Source organism: Aplysia californica, unplaced genomic scaffold (genome assembly GCF_000002075.1).
Source record: "Aplysia californica isolate F4 #8 unplaced genomic scaffold, AplCal3.0 scaffold00009, whole genome shotgun sequence".
NCBI lineage: Eukaryota > Metazoa > Mollusca > Gastropoda > Aplysiida > Aplysiidae > Aplysia > Aplysia californica.
This window is the reverse complement of record NW_004797279.1, coordinates 2,204,940-2,227,276: the sequence shown is the minus strand read 5'-3', so window position 1 is coordinate 2,227,276 and position 22,337 is coordinate 2,204,940. Positions and strand designations below refer to the sequence as shown.

General features: G+C 38.9%; 2 protein-coding genes across 3 annotated transcripts in view; one reads left to right on the top strand and one right to left on the bottom strand.

The window, feature by feature from the left end:
* Positions 1-8,936, bottom strand: part of LOC101852137 (transforming acidic coiled-coil-containing protein 1) — a gene marked incomplete in the record, with an annotated part of 56,667 nt that extends 47,731 nt beyond the window's left edge. The window contains 5 exon segments of the mRNA XM_013082780.2: positions 659-711; positions 1,261-1,630; positions 1,980-2,052; positions 2,931-3,442; positions 8,859-8,936. Coding sequence (XP_012938234.1) covers positions 659-711; positions 1,261-1,630; positions 1,980-2,052; positions 2,931-3,442; positions 8,859-8,921 — 1,071 coding nt within the window.
* The window catches only part of LOC101853205 (leucine-rich repeat-containing protein 1), a 21,496-nt gene continuing 2,358 nt past the window's right edge, over positions 3,200-22,337 (top strand). The window contains exons 1-3 of one of the 2 annotated variants that reach the window (XM_035969909.1): positions 3,200-3,282; positions 16,232-16,561; positions 19,033-19,526. In XM_035969909.1, coding sequence (XP_035825802.1) covers positions 16,312-16,561; positions 19,033-19,526 — 744 coding nt within the window. In that variant the 5' untranslated portion in view covers positions 3,200-3,282; positions 16,232-16,311. Of the gene's footprint in view, positions 3,283-11,554; positions 11,929-16,231; positions 16,562-19,032; positions 19,527-22,337 lie in introns of those variants that run through there. The other variant, XM_005089806.3, reaches the window with a different exon arrangement.

Genomic DNA, 22,337 nt, shown 5'->3' with positions numbered 1-22,337 from the left:
TATATATTTAGGAACATCACTCCTTGTCTGAACTCCTGTTCAGCAACACTGTGCATAAACCATCTTATGAATTGCACGCCAAATAGCTTCATTACAAGGGTCATGTAACAGGTTTCAAGCATTAATATCAATAGCCTACAGCCAGGTATTCTATATTCACCAGCTGCCTTTCTTGTTTTTGCTTTTGTTCGAGCCTAGCCGCCATACTAGATGCACAAAGGTCACTTGAAAGGCAACAGCCGTACCAAAAATGGTTCTGTGTGGTATTTTTGTTTTATTTTTTCTTTGCGTGACTAGACACTCGGTGGACAAAAGAGAAAGAAAAAGAACAGGACACCAGGAGTAAAGAAAACAACGCTCTTTTTTTGGAAAAGAGCCACGGCAAATTTCATGCTAAAAAATCATTCTTTTCGGTTGCTGTTTAAGGGAAAGTAGGAACTAAGCAGCAAGATGATCAAAATTAGGTCTCCTAATGGTAACCATGACATACCCATGTTCCATGTCATTAAATTTAAATGCTCTTGTTCTTCATGTCAATAAAATATTTTTAAAACATTGAAATTCATAAACACATGTTCTATACCAATACAAATGTGTGTGTCAGCAGTGCAAACGTATACTTCCATAAATTACACTCAGACATGCATTGTGCTCATACCTCTGGGTCTTCAGATCTGTCCATTAAATCTGTATCAATAGCACCATCTATTGCTGAAATAACAAAATGAAAGAAATACTTATTAGATAAATAAAAAGAAATTTTGCACCTATCTTTTAACACATATCTGATATATATATTCAAATTGATACCCATATGTTAATAATACTTTACTAAATGGCCAGGAAAATGTAAAATACACCAGTGCTTCCCACAAAAACAACAGTCAACTGTGTTTCCCTTCATGGTCTCACTGCTTTGAGCACATCTCCCCTTACATACATTAACTTTGCCCAAAGGCACAGGAAAATAGCATACACCTAGGTGACAAAATGCCTCTTTTGTACCTTTCTGAAATCCAACAACTATCATAAAGAAGTAAGAGATATGGGATAAACATCTTTGGCTTTCTTATAGCCTAAATAGCTGACACGTACATAACCACATTTTCCAATTGCAAAAAAAGAACCTTTATTATATTCAAATTTCTTGAGCCTTATAACTTAGAAGGCACATAAATTTATTTATTGGTTCCCCTGTGACTTCTATTTTTTTTATTACTTTGTAATCAATTCTGTTGAATGACCACTATCAGTAACTACCTTCAGCAGCTGTTGCAAAGCCCTCATTGGCATGTTCTGGCTCCTCTGATCCCTCTCGATCCAGGAAAGGCTGGTCACTTTCCATACTGGACGCAAGGGCATCCGGGGCAGCATCCTGGGGCACATCTTCTGCAGACTCACTCCCTTTTGAAACTTTTTTCTCTTTTGCACTTTCATTAGCGGTAACAACATCTGGTAAATTATTGACAGGATCAGGCACCGGCTCAGGTTCTATTGCAGGGGGCTGTATCACTTCAGCAGGTTTGTCCTCAGACTTTACTTCAGTCTGTGCTGGAGGCTCTGTCTCAGGCTGTGGTTTAGTTTCATCATTCACAGGGTCTGGCATGAAGATCTGAATATCTTCAGAGTCCTGAGGATATAATGAAATGACAAACCATGGTGTGAAAATGACATATGACAACCTACATGACATCAAAATTGCACTAAACCTTGAGAAAGCAACCTTTCTCAACTTCAAATGGACTGCAATAGATGGCTTTTCAAAAACAAATGCATACACAGTTGTTTCATGATGACGTATCAATTCAAACCCCAATGCCAGTTGCCCCTTTCTTTCAAACACAACATCTAAAGATTCAACTGCGGTGTAAAAAGACAAGCAGTAACTGAAGACAAGGTAGAATTACTACCTAATTATTTCATTTTAAAATTGGAGCTCTACATTTTAAAATGAATTCTTTCAAACCCAAAAAACTCACCTGTGGTTTCTTTATATTCTTTGGAGGTTTGAATTTAGACTGGACTTTCGGCTTTTTCATAATTTTCTTCTTTCTGAAAAAAAGGAAATGATAAACTATGGTCTCAGCAAAATGTGAGAGAACAGAACAAAATGATTTATTTTTCGTACCTATACTTAAGAATTACAATTCTCACTATCCTTTTGCTTCACAAAAGAAATGCTCTTATTAAAGATGGAGAAAAATAATAAACATATAACAGGATACGAAAACAAAGCCATGTGTATTAACTGATAAACATTGCTTGATGCAGACACTGGAAACACGAGTTGTACATGTTAGAAAATGAAGAAGGAAACAAAAATAACAATAAATAACGTGTTGATGAAAATGTTGCAGACAGGGGTCCCTATAAACAGATCTCAGCTCTTCATCATCACAGCAGACAAAATAAGACATGAATTAGCTACTTCCATAGGATTTTGCATGCTGTTCACAATGGTGGCTACTGATCTGGTCTGGCGAGATTTCAGATTCTGCTCCTAATTTGAGTCATGGTTTAAAATCAAATGTTTGCCTAGCGCGATCTATTGCATCTGACTCCTCAAGGCAGCAGTCAGATTGCCTCCAGGGTAAAAAAAACCCAACTTTCTCAATGCTCTGTCTGCACAGCACATAAATGAAGCACAAGCAAAAGTTGAACTGCTTCTCTTTGTTTTCGCAGTGTGATTCAGCAGCTCCAATGCTGAAGTGTAAGTTCATAATATTCAATGCCCCAACTACATCAAATTACACACTGGTTTCTCTCTGGCAAGATTCATATTACTCGTAATTTCATGATCCCTTGTACTGTAATGTAAAAGGACAACATAAAACCACATCTTTGTTTATAAATAACAAATTAATTTACAACTTCATCAATCTTAACTGACAGTAAAGGACAACAAAAGCACTGTCTATAATTATACTTACTTTGGAGTAACCTCTTGCTTCTTTTGCTCTTCTACAGGTAAGCTGTCAGCTTTGGGCACTGAGTCTGCATCAACAGGCACTTTGGGTGATACATCTCCTTGAGAGTCCTCACTGAAACCAACTTCCTTCACATTGTTGTTCTGAGCAATGACTTTCGGCGACCCTGGTGGTGAACTAGCTACTTTTGACTTAGACTTAAAGGGATCTTCCATGTTATCAGACTCGTTTGCTGGAGGAGGAGGGTCAGCTTTAGATCCTCCGGGAGAGTTGGAAAGTGCACTTCTCGGCTTGAAAGGATCGTCAATATCGTCAAGATTATCATAGGATATCGGAGCAGCCGCTTTAATTGGAGGTGAGGATCCCAGTGCTTTTTTGGGAGCAAATGGGTCTGACATTTCATCTAAAGCATCAAAGTCAATACTGTATGCCCCCCGCTTTGGAAGCGGTGGCGATGATGGTGCTGTCTCATTATCATCTGCCATCCTGTTAGCTGTATTAGACCATCTTAGTACCTGAAAGCAGTACATATAGTCAACTAAAGTATGGAATAATAATAAACAAAACGCATATAATTCTCTATTTTAACATATGCACATATATAAATCATATATATATTATAGCATATGAAAAGACAGAGAAGATAGAGTAAAGAGAAAAATAGAAAAGCACCATCAATAATGATTGTGATCTTTTCGCTTCATGTCTATCCGAAATGGTAATTTTCAACAATCTAAATTACCTATTAAAAAAAAACAACCTGCCAACCATGATCATAAAAGCCCACATTTCTCTTTCACATATCATTATTAATTAAAAGCAAAGAATTTAGATTGTAGATGTGAAGATGTATATGGCAAATTCCTAAGAAATCTGTCATGAACGGGGTCCATTTAGGAACTATTTGTATACTGTCAATGTCCTTCCGTTAAGTCATTAAGATACCCCTATCTTTATTTGAACAATGGCTCTATCTCGACACTTTTACAAATTGATGTGGGAGATTTTAACATATCACTATACCATGCGAGTTGTCAGCTTGTCTTTTTTTAACAAGTTTTTTAATTGATAAAAAAAATACTAAGTTTAACGTCACCCATAGAACACAACAAATCTAGGGTGCAGGATCATTTTAGCATGATATTCAAAAACTATCATTTGGAAGTGTATGGATCAACAAGGTCATTTAGATAGGATGGATATTAAATTTCAGTGGAGGAAACAGAGGTAAGGGAAGAAGACAACTAGATCTCAACAGCATAAGAAAAGGCAACATGGCTTCAGATCTGTCACTGAAATGTTCCAGCTCTGCACAGTCAATTAAAAACATTTTGAAAATGACTGTTATACCTAACACTCTTCCCCCCCCCCCACATACACATCCCAATCAATTTATTTTACAAATACACATGTGTTGCCAACCCAATATCTTCTCATTATCCAAAAATAATTTGACCATCAATTTGACGGGATTTGTAAAATGTTTTTCTTCTAAATAAAATGCAACTAAATCAACAACAACAAAAATATTTTTAAAAAGAAGCAGGGGTGGGCGTGGTAGTAACGGACAGAACCACCCTTACTACGAAATCATCAATCTGATTGGGATCACTAGATCTATATTTTTAAAATGTTTTTGTTCTCTTTTTTCCTTCATTATTTTTTTGTTTTGTTCCAGGGGTTACAATTTTTATCAATAGCTAAGAACCCATTCCTAATTCCCACCACGAAAGACCAATGCTGACTGCTGCAGAAACCCTCGTGTCGCTCGATAATTCTCTGCTTGCGAACAGTCACGGTTAGAGTTTTCCCATAACTAAAGCTAAGGAAATATTGTTGAAATATCATAATATAAGCATGACTATTGGTTTGGCAAGATCTCTGTTTCTGTAGATATTTTAAGATTGTGATCAGTAAGAAAGTTACTACAATTGATTATATTTGATTTTGACGAGTCGAGATTGAATCTAGAGATATAAATTTGATCTCTTCCGAAATGGTAATCTACCATGGTTATCATAACATATAAAAGAAAGATTGAATACTGGGGGCTAGTGAAAATGTCTGGTCAGAAGCGGAGAAATCAAGATATTGAAGAGGATTTAAATTTAGATAGTCTATCCGTGTTGAGTCAAACAGTAATGACAAAGAAAAACATAATTAGATTATAGAACTAATTTTAGAATTATAGTGAAACATTCTTGACTGACCAGAAATTAGGGATGGGCAACAGGCACTGACTGCTATTTCAATTGAAAATGTTATTTTTAATCAGTTTATGATTTAACGGAAGTTATGATGCATGGCTGCTTTTTTTGTAATGTAAGATAATTTAATTTTCTTTATTGTTTGATTTTGTACAGAGTTATTCCCCTTTTCAGAACAAGGCCTTTAGGGGGAATTGAGTTAATTCTCTTGTATAATTCAGAGGCAACTTAGTAAAGAGAAAGACAAAACCAGCAACCAGAATCACGAATCTTTGACAAGGTCGTAAAATCCCCAAATATTGCAAAAACCTGTCACAGTCCAACCTTATCTAGTTGTAGAGGTACTCAAAAAACAAAAAGTACATAATAAAAAAATGCAGCTTGGAATTAATCCAGTCTGTAGATTAAAAAAAAAATTCCAAGCATAACAACTGTGCTGCTTTAGAAAATGCAAAACGGGAAAAAGTGCCAGTTTTTTTAGCACCCTTACACAAAGTAGAGAGCTAACCTGTAATGCTCTAGAAAAGTACTGACATTCTTAGAAATACAAAAGATAAAAATGCACCCAATATGTTCCCCCACCTAGCGATATAATAATATATATTGAAGCCTTTTGAGCTTTTGAGTTACAGGTCTAAAATAAAGGGCTTGGATCATGTGCATTTCACATTTTTCAATAAAACTCGGTCTGTGTTTGGTGTATTTGATTGATCTAGTTTTCACTGTTTCAGTAGAAAAACGCAGATTCTCTTCATTCAGAAGAGTATTTTCGGCCTACGAACATTCCTGAATTTAGTTTTTGATAATTTTAAACAAATTTATACTTAAATTTATAAATAAGTACGATACATCATTGGAAAGCTCATATCACTGCTAAAGAGAATGGAACAATTTTAGCACAATATGAAAACATAAGATTTTGCAAAATATACAAGTTTAACTACACTCAAAATAAAAGCAAGCACAAAATAATATCTCATAATATCAGTTATTGATTTGAAAGAAACAACAAAAAGACACTCTTTCTAGGAGTGTATTTTGTTTTCCCATGCAGCTAATAGAAACGTTGCAACTTATTGTGATAAAATTGTGTGAAACAAAAGGGTGAATATAATCTTATATAATCCACTTTTGGCCCCAACAATAGCTATGGAGTATGGGTTTTGACAGAACCGATTACTTTGTTCCTAACGATTACTTTTTGTTGCGAGAGCTGATATGATGTTTGACGCACCAAGGGCAAAACATCAAGTTGTATAGTTAAATAACCCCCCTTATTTTTAATAGATTGGGAGGAAAGCCCCCTGAAACTCCCCTGTTAAAAACAAGAAGTGAAATTATATTAACAGCTCATTTTGAACAGACAAATAGCAGCCGGCGCATCTCTTGCTCTCTTTCAAATAAAACATCAATACAGAGTATTTATAAGTGAGTATCGACAGTACTCTTGGGACCAAACCCGGAGAATGCCAAATATAGCATCCACGGCTCGCCATGCACATTGCCGGAACATGAGTAGATCAGAAGGTCTACCTCTACTAGTTGATAGAGAAAATCACATTCCTATTTTGCCTTCGCCATCTTGCTTTTATTGATTTTAAGTTGAAGTGCATCATATGTGAGGCAGTGTGGTGAAATCAGGCGCTCGTCAAAATAATGAAAGTACTGAAGAAACTGGCATTTTTTCACAGGTTTGGCAATTTTCATCATTTAAAAGAAAACATTTCTGTGTGGATTCTACTGCACTGAAAAACATCAATTAAAGTAAAGGTATTTTAAAAATGTAAATTTTCTGTTTCTACGAACATTCAAGCTAGGGAAATAACTAAACTTTGGCGGCCATTTTCTTGTTAATTTTACCTCTAAGACCAGGCGACCCCCACGACTTTAATCGTAAATCTCAACTTCCATTCGAAGTAAAAGTATGTTTTTTTCATTACATAGCAAAACAAATGAAAAAGTTTTCAGATGATACCAATAACTCAATCCAAAAATTGACAAGCGCCTAATTCCACCATGTATGACACATATTAATCTAATAGATTCTAGCCTATATATATATGTCAGGCATCGTGGTTGAGACCAGACACTCGTCAAAATAATGAAATCCAAGAAATTTGCATTTTTCGGCCAGTTTGGACATTTTTTCCGAATTTTTGTTTTTCGGCTCAACACCTTGCCTTGTATGTCCATTCAAAAACACTTCGGGTGGATTTTATGGAAAACGTTGATTAAAGGAACAAAAAAAAAGGAAATTTGTAGTTTCCAAGGACTCTAAAGCTATGGAAGTCACCAAACTTTGTCAGCCATTTTCTTTGATATTTTACTTCTGGTACCAGGCGACTCCACCTCCTTCAAATGCAAATACCTCGACTTCTATTTAACTAAAGTTAAATGGATATTTTTTTCATAGAAAGCAAGGCGAATGAATAAATTTTTAAGATGATATCTCCATAGCCCAAAAATTGACGAGGGCCCGATCCCACCGCCTCGTGACACATTAATAAAAATAAAACATATCTTTCAAGATAATTTTGGTGGTAGAAAGTCTGGGATGATCCGGTTTTGGCCCCAACAATAACTATGGAGTGTGAGTTTTGGTTTTTAACCAAAGATTACTTTTGGTTCTAAACAATTAGCCTACTTTTCGACGCGTATGCCGATAGCCTATTAAGTGATGTATTTTTGACGCTCAGTGAGCAAGAAATATATATATTAAACCTAACTGAATTGCAAAACATCATATTATGGTTAAATTCCAGGGGGGAGGGGGCATGCCCCCCCTGAAACCTCCCATAAGGTCAAGGGGGGAAGCCCCTCCATAAACCCCCATTGTTCAAAACACGTGAAATATTAAATACTGCTCATTTTGTACTGAAAAATAGCAGCACATGATCTCTTGCTCTCTTTCAGATAAAACATAGACAAGTATTTAAAAGTAAAAGTCAGTATCAGTATCCAGTACTCTTGGGGCCAAAACCGGAGAATGCCGACAGTCTAACCTCGTCTTTTAAAATTCTTATTTTGACACAAAATTAATTTATACACACCCTAGATCTAGATTCTAGATTTAAATAACGAAGTGACTATTTCTCCGAACGCTTGGGATAAAAAACTTGAACTCTATTTCTCCGAACGGTTTCCGTTCTCGAGTTTTGTTGGTTATTTGAGAGAGTTTGGCGTCATCTTTCCATCTGCCATTCTGCGAGGACTGGGAAGAAGCATTTTTTGCATCGAATTCAATTTCTAGAGCTAGAAATTTTTAGCCTAGTTGTCTGAATATTCAGATACGCTTCAATTGTATTTGGGGCAACGTTCCCAGACTATACATTGTAGTACTTTATTTGAAAATGCCTTCAAAAGGCAATGCGAGAAAACAGGAAGGACTGCTTGACTTTGGCAATAGCCTATGTTGCATCATCTATAAAGCAAAAACTAAATCACAACAAAAAAAAAATACCCCCCCCCCCCCTACAACCGTTCACACACACCGGCCGCTCCATTCGCAAAAAACCCCCCCCCCCCCCATTCACACAATACACACACTCTCACACACACACACACAAACATACATGCACACTCACATGGCACACACAAGGAAGTTCCTATTTGCAAAGCCGCGTTGCAAATAGCGGCAGTGCTAAATAAAACGCTGCATTGTGATTAGCGCCAGTGCTAAATAAAACACTGTGTGTTGGCGTAGGCATATGAAGCTTAAATCTACCTTTCTTTGTTGGAAGTTCTGATGGTCGAAGTGACAGCGCATCTGCGTTTGAAGCCAAACCATTATTTCATGAGCGTGGGTTTGATCCCGGTCCTGGAAGTTTTTTTTTGGTGTGTTTATTTTTGTCCTCTTCTCGACTGACCAACAAATTTTTCCAATAATTATAACTTGTTGTTGTAGTTTTTTTTATGTAGTGGTGAAGCATGCACAGTCTGGTTTTGTCCCCAAGAGGAGCTCTTGTAAAGTAGACCTTAGTATAGCCTATACTTTTCCTTTTACCAATTTAGGCCTGGTGAAATAGAGAGGCTTTTCTTGGTCTGTGAGTTTTTAAATTATTTTTTAAAATTTTAGGCTCAGGAGAAAAAAAAAACCGTCTGGGACCGGAATCCAATGCAGCGCTTGGAAGCACTGAACATTAGACTTAGGCCTAGGGAACGTAGACAGCTTACGTTCTCTAGGCCTAACTAAAAGATAATATTTTTAGGTAGATCTAGAATCTATTGTATGACGACACTGTGGACAGGAAATACTGACCGAGTTGCACCGTCTTGTTATTGTTATCCCAAGCGTCTTTCGACTTACTTGCTCAAACTCAAAACTCAAATGATTATGACTATGAGAGATGAACAAGACTACATCTAGTCTACTTTTGTGAAAACAATGTCAGAAACAATTGGTAGATCTAATCTAGATTCTAGATCTACCCAATATTGATCAGAATGAGACAACGTCATAAAAAAGGAGTCAAATCCTAGGAGGTTTAGGCCTATCAAGAAACTGAGAAAGCTTCCACAATTCAGGCAGAACTACAATACTATCATGTTAAAAACGATGGCCACTAGACTAGATCGGCGATTTTGTAGTTTCGGTTGTTAAAGTCCCAAGCTGAACACCAGAGACCCTGAAATGCCAGATAATTGTTGAGGGGAAAATCAAAATTTTAAAGCAAAGAATGGCCCTTCTTCAGCAGTCCCCACCCCCACTATTCGCTGGTTTGGGCCCCAAAACTAGTCGAGAGTAGGGGGGTTGGCCCCCTTGACCTAAATTTAAACGAACGAAACTAAAAGATCACTCGAGTCCGAATAAAAAAATTTCATAATCAGACTCGAGCCCGAATAAGAAAAAATGTTATTCGGACACGGGTCCGGAAAAAAGGAAGTGTCTTCGTTCTATAGATCTAACGTTCAGTGCTTCCAATTTTCCGCCACTCTTTAGTTTCCCCCACACCTTGTCTGCCGATCCGATGCCTGCCGCCTCATTGATACGCCCACCCCCCATGTTTCCCACTTTCTTTGTTGTAGAAAAAGGTAAAATTGAAGATCAGCAGATCTCCTGGCACCTGCATATTATGAGCTGTGTAAAAAAAAAAAGACCGATTCGTTCAAATATACAAAGCCTGTGTCATCTCAATTGTTTACCAAGAAAAAGTTGTGTTGCTGTGTAGAGCCGAGCATACACGTCAACTTTTGATTCCATAGACCAGCGCACAATTCATTACGTAGATCTATGTCAAGACTAGCTTATTATTGTAATAATGATCCGTTGCCGGGGGGGGGGAGGGGGACTGACGCCTATGTGACGTTCAACGCCCGGACCGATAGCGCCCTTCCCCTTCCTCGACACGCACACACAGCCACACGTGTGCAGGCCGCCCATCCGGCCCCAACACACGCTAACGAGCCATCTTTAATTGCTTCTGATGACCTCTTGACAAATAAACATTTATTAGAAGCGCTCTAACTTTTCAGGCCGGCCTCAAATTCACCATAAGATAAAAACTCGGCTCTGGCACAATTTAACGCCATTTTGCCCGAAGTCGAAGTGATCCCGGTCTCTACCCAGCCTGAGGCGAGTCACTAGTGAGGCAGGACAGGAAGCCAGAGTCACGAGTCACAGGAAGTCGGAAGTGATGTCATGCTGGACAAGAATCAGAGTCCGAATAACATTTTTTCATATTCGGACTCGAGTCCGAATAGTCACTTCGTTCCTTTAAATGGGAGGACTTCCGTAACGAGCGACAAAAAATTTAGATTGTACTCACTCTTTTTTTAGAAGGACTTCCGTAACGAGCGACCACCCCATCAAACACAATAAAGAAGAGTCCTAGACCTAACCCTAACCTTAACCCTAACCTTACCCCTACCCCTCCTACCCCAAGCCGGCCAAGCCCTCAATTCTGCTCTGTCTCATACTAACATAGATCTAGATCTAGTCATAGTGGTCGCTCGTTACGGAAGTCCTCCCCCTTTTTTTTTTTACCCACAAAAAAAAATCCCCAGCCATAAAATGTCATAGGCTAGACTCTAGGCTAAACTACATTTTCATGCCGTACCAGACCATATAGGCCCTCTAGAGATCTATAAAAATCTCATTCATTACTTTCCATCATCATGACATCATACTCCTGGATTAGTCCCAAATCTACAACAACCCATTGATTTGTAACAGCTAAAATACTAGACTCTAGATTCTAATATCTAGATCTATTAGCTGCCCATTACTCAAGTTTAACACCCAACTAAACATAGATCTAGTGGTTCTCTAACTCTAACAATAAGAACATGATATTGTCATGTAAAACTTACGACGAAATTTATAGAGATTGAAGTCAGAGAATTGGTATCATTAGATCTATTTGCTGTTGGATTGAGCGTAGGACACCCGGAAATGGATTTATTGTTTCTTAGTCTGAAAGTAGTTTACTATTGATACTTCAAATGTGTCACATATTCTGTCTTAATTTCTTGTAAAGAAGGAAAAGACGTTCATAGAAAGCAAAATAAGATTTTTTTCAGACGAAAATAAGTTTGAATCTTCAACCACTAACATTGAAAAACGAAAAAGAAGAGAAAACACTGGGTTTCTTTTGGCTTTTATATACAATCGATTTGGAAATAGTAAATTTTTTTGCTTATTCGCAGAAGAATTGGAGAAATAGCTTCTAACAACAAAATTTGTTTACTGGCAGTAAAAAGTACTCGAACCGCGAGGCGAGAATTTTTCTCGTTATACTTGTTAGCTCGTTGGCAGGCTGACCCGGCTGACTGACTCAGCTATCTGGTATCACTAAGTAAGAAATGATCATGATCACATAGTATAACAACGACTATTATATAAGCGTAAAATAAACTGCTCTTGAAGCAAGGAACTTGAGTTCCATGATTCTTTTCTTTTTTGTAGCTCATACACTCAGTGATGATACACAGGCCCTGATTTAGAAACTAGATTCTAGATCTAGATCTAGATCTAGATCTAGATTTAGATCTAGAGTCTAGAGATCTAGATCTAGATCTTATTAGACACTTGAGTCTTTACGCGCTGTGTCAGGTTCGGCTGAATTAATTGAATATACAAGAAAGGCTACCATTGTAAGTGATTTGAAGGTAAACCACCCAGAGTTACATTCCATTATGTTGCTGTACAACCTCACTTTTCTGAGACAGCTGAAAATCTGAGGAATTCAAAAAGTCTGAAAATTAAAAGAACAGTTGTAGCCTACAGGATGCATGTCGAGGTTTCTGAACTTCTTCTTTCAAGAATGAGGTACATGAGTGAAGACTCACGTGATTTACCAATTTTTTTCCTCTCGCCTAGCCCGTTTAGGCGTGTGACCCAAAAGGGGAAGCATAATGCTGAGTGGCAAACTTAAAGAAGAGGTTAACTCGTATGTGCTAGCAAGGTTCAAATCCATGGTTGGCTTTGAGGACTACGACTTACTACTACTAGAATTTACTAGATCTTGATAATTTGACTAATAATACAGAGAACTGTAAACAATGTTAGTAAGAACGGTAATAAAGGAACAAGTCCATAGGTTGAAATTAGTCTATCTATTGAGCAAATGTTACAAACTGCAAGATTTAGATACAATGACAAATGATTGTGAAAAGGATAAAAGAATTTACGTACATTACCAAAACCCAATACAGTAGTTTCCGCCTAAATGCGTGCTTTCGTCATCTGACGGGTTTGTTTACTATATAATTTAGATGTACAAACGCTCGGTCATTCCCTCTAAACGCATGCTCCGGTCCGTGAAATGTGCCCACAGGTTAAGCTTGACCTAGAAAACCGGATATTTGGTGAGAGTGCCCCTCACGCTGAGCAAAGAGAGTGATGGACAGCGTTTTCACACCCAACTTTCCACAGACACATAGGTCTGGTCTTGGGCTGGTCGCTGAAATGTTGGAGGGACTGAAATGTTTTTTGATTGGTCACTGGAAATGCATTTTTGGGAGAAGGTTCAGCTTTCAAGGGAAATATAAATGCAGGCTTTGGGGTAAGAATTGAACATCCTGACAAAACATGTGAAGAGCTATTTGATGCATGTGGTACTTCTTGTACAAATTACGAGGCTGAGGCCATCGCCATTGAAGCAGCAATCCTCCACCTGACCAACATTTTCATAATACATCCAAACAAAATCAAGAACACTATTATCTTCACAGACGGAAAGTCAGTACTCCAAGCTTTGGAAAACTTGAATTTCGAAAGCCCAGCCTGCCTCTGTGGCTCAAACAATCAACACCTTCCTACAGGCCTATGCCGTCGACCTGACACTACAGTTGATACCTGGCCACAGCAACATCCCAGGAAATGACAGAGCAGACACCCTTGCCAAGAAGGGAGCATCACAAATACAACCACACAACCCAGTATCACAACAGACAGCCAAGAACATCATCAAATGCAACACCAGGGAACAGTGGCTGAATGGATGGGCAATGGGCAAAACTGGAAGAACTGTATTTGAACACATGACAGCCCCCAACTCTAAAGATGCAATAAACTCCTTAAATAGAAAAGAACAAGTCACGATCTTTCACTTACGAACACAACACATACCACTAAATTCCTACCTTAATAGGATCTGCAAGGATACCCCACCCGACTGCCCGCTGTGCGACTGCCAGGATGAAACAGTACCACACCACCTCTTTAACTGCCCAGCACTTTGTGACCTGCGTAGCACCTACTTACCTGCCTCCCCAAACATCGGAAATACTCTATACAGCGACGAAGCACAGCTGATTAAAACCTGCAAATTCTTTGCCATATCGACAGACGGAAGGGCTAGAACCCAAATGGCCGCTGGGTCGGAAAAGTAAAGTAAAGTATTTTTGGGAGAAGGTTTCTGACTGGTGTTTGGGTGACTGCATGTAATGTTTAGTTAGATCTAGGCCTGATATGCGCAACACGCGTGAATGCCGTAAAACACTAGACAGGTCTCTATAGGGTTTAAGATTAGCCAAGTAAGCCTAATCAGCTGCGCTCAAAGAACTTATAACGTACTTGTTCAATGAACCACAAGAGAAATGTTACTCTGAATGTAGAGATCTATGATTCTGATGTCGTCCATGAATTTATGGTCGGTTTGGTCGCTTGGAAAGCCACGTGGCTGGGCCGTCATCTCTATGACTATGACTACCGTATCTCCAACAGCTTCCCCTTAGGCTATCTGTTCCCGACGTTTTATAGTGCATATTCATAAACATTGAGTCTACGTCTTTCTCTCTCCCCCCATTCAACACCTTTGTATTCTTAGCCCCAATCCCCTGGGAATCCTTCACAAAACAGTCACATTATTGGCCCTAAGATTCAAAGGAGAATTATGATGAAAAATGAAAGCACATTGCGGTCAGGTGGGTTGAATACATAGAAAATCTCTACTCTGATGATGAGAGAGTCACGGTTTCAGAGAACTCAAAGACAGGAGACATAAGTGGACGGAAAATACTAAAAGATGAAGTCTCAGCAGCTTGTAGAGAATTAAAAAAGGCAAGGCATTTGGTCAAGATAACATTTGTATTGAACTTATCGATGCGCTTGGCAACAGTGGCATAGAAATTCTGATGAAAATGTTCAACAATGCTATCTATGAAAAAGGAACTTACTTTACTTTTACTTTTATCCGCCGCTTATACCCTTTTGGATGTCACGGGAAGAAAGAGACGTCTCTTTGTCACCAGCCGGAGAGCTTGGGCCAAGGGGATGCCATGGGTGGTTAATGTTTCCCTGACTCCATCTATCCAGGTCTTTCTCGGTCGCCCTCTAGCCTTGTTGCCATTGAATTTTTGGATGTAGGCTCGTTGTGCTGGATGGTGTGTTGGTAATCGTAGGAGATGTCCGAACCATTTGATTCTTTGGTGTTGGATGTGATGCATGACATCATTTGTGCCCACCATTTCTCGGATTACAGAGTAATTTTGTCTCGCCTGGTCTTGTTTATTGCTTTTCTAAGGCATCGCATTTCACATGTTGTAATTCTTTGCTCTAATGTCTTGTTCGTGGTCCATTTTTGGCATTGATAGGTGAGTGTTGGGATGAATATGGTGTTGATCAGTTTGAGTTTTGTTGTCATGGGGATGTTAGGATGTTTCAGTAGTGGAGTAAGCTGGTAACTAACATTATTTGCCTTTTGTACTCGTGTTTCAATATAAAAAAGGAATTGAATGTAAAGAAAACAGAGTGCATGGAAATTCATAAACATGATACCAGCATTACTCGCACATATATGACAACACTAATCATGCTAATTATGTTCCCTGTACTCTGCTTCGTCAATAAGCTTGGCTCCTCTAGCTTTACAATTGGCCATCATTTATAATTTGTTGCAGCTCTCGACTGTCTTTGATCAGTGGACCACAAATGTTGTGTATGTTTCCTTGGAATATTATGACAGTGCTTCTTTAAACAAAAGAAAGTTGGCAAAAACATCACCAACTTTGTAGGGCGACATGTCCTCGTGCTTGAAGACCATTCATGCATCAAACACCATGGAAGCGGAAGCCGACACGCCACAGCATTATGGCACGGAATTGCGTGCATAGCAGAGTATGATACCTTGCAGGTAATAGCGTGCATATATAGCAAAAAATGTGTTGGTGCATGCAATTGCGTGCATATAGACTCTCTCGTTTCAGAGGGGTACATGCAGCACCGACACCCCATCTCCCCATCCCTTCCCAAAATTCGGATTACAGAACTTTGAGATTTTCTTTAAATCTTTTTTTTTGCAGAAAACAATGTATGTATGAGTCAAGTCTTACCTTACCCGACCAAAACTGAATTTAAGACTTTTAAAAAGTGCAACTTTTTGTTATAGGGATTTTCAAAACTGGTTTTGATAAACCTGTCTATAATCTTGATTGTTTTGTTTAGTTTTTTTCAGGTGAATTGAGAGAGAGACGAAAGGAGAACTGTTTTTGATGGTTACATTAAAAAACATGAAAATTTTATGAATGAATGAATTTGAGCTCTTATAATTGCATTGTAAAGCTTATTAAGTCTGTAATGCTAAACTGCTTCTTTTTTTATTATTATTATAGCTCCCTTAAATCCCTTTAAAAGCTATTTTTTTTCTTTTCTTTCAGTGAAGATACTGTGGGGAGAGATGAGATGACAACAGTAACTACCTGACGTCTTCAGTTGGAAAGAAGCTAGTATCTTAGTCATGGAGAAACCAATGGAGCTATGGGAATTGGACAAATTTCTAGATAATGCTATATCTGAGAATTGTCAAGTGATCAACCTAAGCCACAGAGGCTTGACAATTGTTACTGATCGCCTACAAAAGGCGAAAGATACGAGGATTCTGTTATTGAACCATAATAAGTTGCTGATGCCACCAGAAGAATTGTGTTCTCTTTCCAGCCTCACAGAGCTCATACTGGATAACAACATGCTTACAATGTTTCCATCAGGTGAATTGTATACCATAATAATGGCTTTTTCATGCACTCTGTTCGTGTTCTGATCTCTGTGACTGCAAAAGAAGAATGTCTAGTGTGTATACATTGACAGATTCAAAGCTTTTTTTGTCAGCAGTTTCATCCTCCTTTGAAGGATTGTATCAAATTAGAAATACAATACCAGTTTCATCCTTCTTTGAAGGATTGTATTAAATTAAAAATACAATACTAAATTGAGTAGCATGTCGTTTTTGAATGATAAGATAGTTTTACCACAGTTAAGCTTGTATAAAGGGGTATGTTTTTTCATGATCCAAGGAGACTTAACTTTCGGGAAATACATTTTGTGAGCTCTCTTGTTGCTGACATACTGTTTGATCTTTTACAGTGGAGTTCACGTATAACGAGTCCTGAAGTAACGAGAAGTCTGTTATAAAGACATTATTCTAAAACCCCGATTATTTTTCTTCTTCATCTTTGTAAATAAAATACTGCTATAGCGCAATCAGATGAACGCGTGAGTCGGTTATAGCGGAATATTGCTGCTGCTGTGCGCAGCGCATAGGCCATTTATGAATGAAAATCTCGCCAGTTGAGAAACTTGTTGGTAATCAAGCGAAACAAAGAATGGGAGAGCCCATGTGTGCTGACAATGAAGGCTGGAGCGAATGAGTAGGGAGGGTGTGGCACGCGCAGACAGGCCGTTGTGAAGCAGAACGCTTTGCCTGATAGTGATAGGCCAGCCTAGTCTAGATTATCTAGGCCTATCATGCCTCTCACTTCTCCGATGCGGGGATGGAGAGGTCACAGTGCTGTGATGGATCATGAAGCGAATGTGTGACGTGTGCAAGCAGACGCGGGAACCCTCCACAGGGTGTGGTGGGGGAAAACACAGCGGGAGAGTTAGCCTAGAGAACTTTCGTTCTGATAGTCAACGCCGAGCTGTCAACATCGCTAACGCTAGAGAAAGAAACCTGATTCAATTTTTGATCAAGTAAGACCTAGAGGTCATGTTGAACAAAGCCATCATCAGAGGAGATAACAAAAAGAAAAAAACAGAACACCAAACTCATAGATTAGGCCTACTTTATTATTTCCTTTGAATTTATTACTGGATCCCTTACAACGAGAATCCTGCGATAACGGTCCCCTCCCTCTCGTTATAACAGGATTTCTCTGTATTCACTTTTTATGTGTCTCAGTCTCCTTAGATGTTGCCGGTAGTCGTCAATCCATGTTCAGTTGTGGTTTTGAATTTGTGCTTAAAAGTAGGAAAGCAAGCCAAATATGCCAGAAAACTTTTTAGATGACATTCTCAATTGTTCTTTCAATAATCAACTTAAATTATGTGAATTTTAGAATAAAGTTATAAGGTGTTCCTTATTAACCCTATTTCTGACACAGGGCTTATTTTCCAACTCACCATAATCACAGCTGGACTGTTCAGGCTGATCTTATGGTCTGTTATTTCCAAACTCCAGAAATAGTGTCGCTGTGTGCAGATTCTGTGGTGAAAGCTTTTAAATAATTAGATTAACTTCTGGAGGTCTTCTAGTAATTTAACACAAATGTACTGTCTGTTTGGCCGGTGAGTTTGTAGTTGGGGTTGTCAGGCTTTCACCTCAAAACACGTATTTGAGTTATCCATGCTCGATTATATGTTTAAATGTTAGTAACTGGGCCTTTTACTTGACTTTTACATCATGTATACAGTCAAACCTCGTTATACTGCCACCCTTGGAACGAGCATGAAGCAGGTTTAATACCGGGGCTGGCGGATCAATGGGATTCCTCTGATGTAAAGCCATGACTGCCCAACATCAAGGAACATGATTCTGCTGTGCAATCTGTACTTGAAAAGTGTCTTTTTGTTAGTGAATACATGTACATGCACATGTATTCAGACCTGAGAGTCTTCTTTCCCTGCATTATCTCTATGTTTTTCTCGTGAGAGAAAGATTATCTAGGAGTGAACCGCAGTGGGTGTTGTGCCCGTATGCAGTGTGTACCTCTGGCGGTCAGTTGGCTGTTGGTGTGGAGGAGCAAATTTACATTAGTTAAATAAGGACTGTACAACTCAGACAGTTTGCGGTGTGAAGGTGCTAATACTAAAGACGTTCCTTTTCTTACATTGGCAAAACCTGGCGATAAGCGGAGCTGGCAGTATACCGGGATAGGGGGGGGGGGGGAGCAATACAGCAAGGTTTAACTGTACTTATTTTATCATGATTACCTGAGAAAAGTGGGAAAATGCATCGTCAGAAATAAGGTTAACCACTTTCACACATGCAGCATGGATGAGTTCCCAACATGTTATTACTAGTGAGGAAGAGGCAAGGAAGCCATTAACTTGGTAATAGAGATGTTTTTAGCATTTTAAATTTGTTACAATTTTCTTTCTTTAAAAAGGGAATACATTATTTTGGTTTTGAATATATATATAAGATAAGATGTTCTTATTTTAAATGTTTTTTTCATTCCAGGTATCAGCTCATTATCACGTCTTCGTGTTCTGTCAGCATCACACAATCCATTTGTGGCTTTACCTGAGGACCTGGGTCAGCTGGTATCCTTACGCTGTCTGTGGCTGGTTGAATGTCAGCTGGTCTCGATCCCTTCTAGCCTAGGAAATTTGAGACGGCTCAAAACCCTAGGGCTAGGACATAATGAAATCAGTGCCATTCCAGAAGAACTGTGTGAATTACAGTGCTTGATGTGGCTGGGTTTAAACAATAACCACATGAAAGAACTGCCATCGAATATAGGTCGGCTCTCAGAGTTAGTATACTTAAATCTGAATGACAATCGCTTTAGTTCAGTTCCAATAGAGCTGCAGGAACTTCCTAGTCTGGTTTCATTATTCATAAGGAGAAACAGCATAAACAGTCTTCCTGAGGATACCATTCTGGCCTTGTCTTTTCTTTCATATTTGGACATTAGAGAAAATGGGATCCACAGAAGACCAGAGGAATGGAAGGTATGATTGATATTGACCTTCTTGTGTAATCCTTGGTCCACATTGTAATATTATATATCCATTGAAAAAACTATATTATTATGTTACCTTGTAAATGGTATACAGATAATGCGTTTTAGTACTGAATTCCTTGTATAACAGTGAAACTTGTATTGAACAAACTAGGACCCAATGAAAGGAGTAGAATTTCCCTTTTTTTTTTTTGGTCTTTATTTAAATCAGTAAAACACCTCATTTTCACTGCCCGCCCAATGAGTAAACTCGGGACTCAACGATGTTGCCCGCAGAACAAACAGCCCCTGCTGATTTGACTTTGATCAATTTTCTCCCCAACAAACAAATATTATCTGCTCTATTCCACAGAACAGCAATCGCCCTACACCATATAATAATACAGTGGAACTCGGATTCAATGAGGTCGCCGGGCCTGACCTAAAATCTCGTTGAACCCGAGTGTTTGTTATAGCAAACACGAGGTTTTGTGTAAACAATTACAGGCACTGAATAAGTAATGTATAAATAGAAGTCACAAGTAGTGCCTGAAATGCTTGCATAATTATTATGAGCTGTGCAAAAAAAACCCACCGATTCGTTCAAATGCACTCCTGTGTCATCTCGATAGTTTACCACAAAGTTGTGTTGCTGTGTAGAGCCTAGCATATAAGACAACTTTTGATTTCATAGACAAGCGCACAATTCATTACAAAGATCTACGTCAAGACTATATCGCTTATCATTGTAATAATGATGAATTGCTGAGGGGAAAAAAAGACTTTGACGCGTTTGTATCTGCGACGTTCAACGCCCGGACCGCTAGTGCGCACCCCCCCCCCTCCCCGACACGCACACACAGCCACATGAGTGCAGGCCGCCCATCCGACCCCGACACACACCAGAGCAGACATGTGCGCGAGCCAACAACGCATGTGTTGGTATGAAAAAAGGCCGCTGATTGGTCGCATGCAATCGGCTAAGTGAATAATGGTTCAAGATGCAGTTGCAATGGATGGTTTCCGGGAATAGATAAAATTTGTTGTCGGAGAAAAATGAGCGAAGCCATATCTGCAGGGGTTGTTCACCCTGGAAGCGACCTCGTTGAATTCGAGCTCGCTGATTTAAGTGCTCATTGAATCCGGGTTATTTTTATTGATTTTAAAGAAGAAAAAAACCGGGGAATCTGTCTCATCTCGTTGAATCCGAGTTCTCGTTGAATCCGAGTTCCACTGTAATTATATAATACTTATATACACTTTTTGCCTATTCGTACACTGTGCACTATGATTGACCTACTACTAGTATCAGAGACGCACAGCCTCTTTATGTTTATGCGACCAAAGAACATGTTTGAGACACACATTCTGTGGTGTAGCAAGGCGCTTTGCTGTTGCATGCAGAGGACCGGTATTCGGTTTCCATGTATGGAGAAGTTTTATCGTGTATCTGTCTTTTTGCTGGGATGTCATAGCCCTCTCAGCTCAGGTTGGCGCTGATGAGCAGGGTTGAACCCGGCCTCTTAAGTGTCCTAAATTGTGTCAATGGGGGCAAAAGAACACCTTCATCCTACATTAACAGAACGAATGGGAAACACACTCAAAATATTGGAGAGCTCAGCACACATTTTGTGTTTGTGTGGTAGAGATTGTGTGTGTGTGTGTGTTTAGAGGAAGGGAGGGGAATTGCATGGGAAGGATGTGGATTGTCAGCAGAGTTGCAATCATAGAAATGTTGCCAGGACACTGAATGGACAATAAATGTACATGTAGTGAGTTGGGTGCAGATCTGTGGAACTAAATAACCAGTAGGTGTATAGTCAAAAGTGGCCCTCGCAGTAGACCCTAGAATGTGTATGACTTGAATGGAGGCAAAACTATCCATCATATTTCACCATAGATGTCCATTTGAGCAAAATATGCTTTTACATATATACAGATATAATATAAGAATTATATATATATATATATGGTGAATATAAGTGTAGTCTATGTTTCCTGTAGCACTATGGTAGGTCATTTTTCAACATAAGTCCAGCCCTAGTCCGTTTGACATGACAGTTGGCAGCAGAGACATAAAAATGACTCTTGTTTGGAATGAAATTGCTCTTTTAGGAAGTCAAAAAACCCCCCCAAAAATAGAGCAGATTTTGAGGTGGACAGAGCATTACACCAAACTCTCTCTTCTCAACTTAAAAAAAAAATGATCAGGATACATGATGTATGATAAGAGCAGCTGTGGACCATGAAACGAGTGAACTGATGAAACAACAAATACCAGTACTTGAAGATGTTCATAAAGCAGTTTTAAGGTCTGGTGTGTTTCACTGAAAAAAAACCCAAGTGAATTCTTGCGCAAGCCTGGTCTATATTATAGGTCAGGGGCTGTTCCAAGGGAAACAACCTTGTGTATTCTTAGCAAACAATTTGAGGTTTCATAGATTATTTCCCATTATGCTTGCAACGTGATAACGTGATACTTCATTACCAAACAGGTGGCCCAACCTACCATCATCACCATAAAAAATGCTCACGTTAGTCAAACGTTTCTTTCACCAAACACTCGAATCCCACTGACTCGAAGGCGAGGCTCGACAACTTTCTTATACATGCGAATTTCACTGTGATCTGACGGGATGCATCTTTCTGTCTTCCTCTTTTTGGATTAAAAAAAACTAATTTAATACCGGTAGCTAAAAGTTTGCGTCTATTTAAGGTCTCATTCTCCATGTTACAGTAAAGCAAGATCTATGTTGACCCATTCTGAAGATGTCTGGTTCTTCTTCCCCTCTCCCTCTCTCCCTCCCTCTCTCTCTCTCTC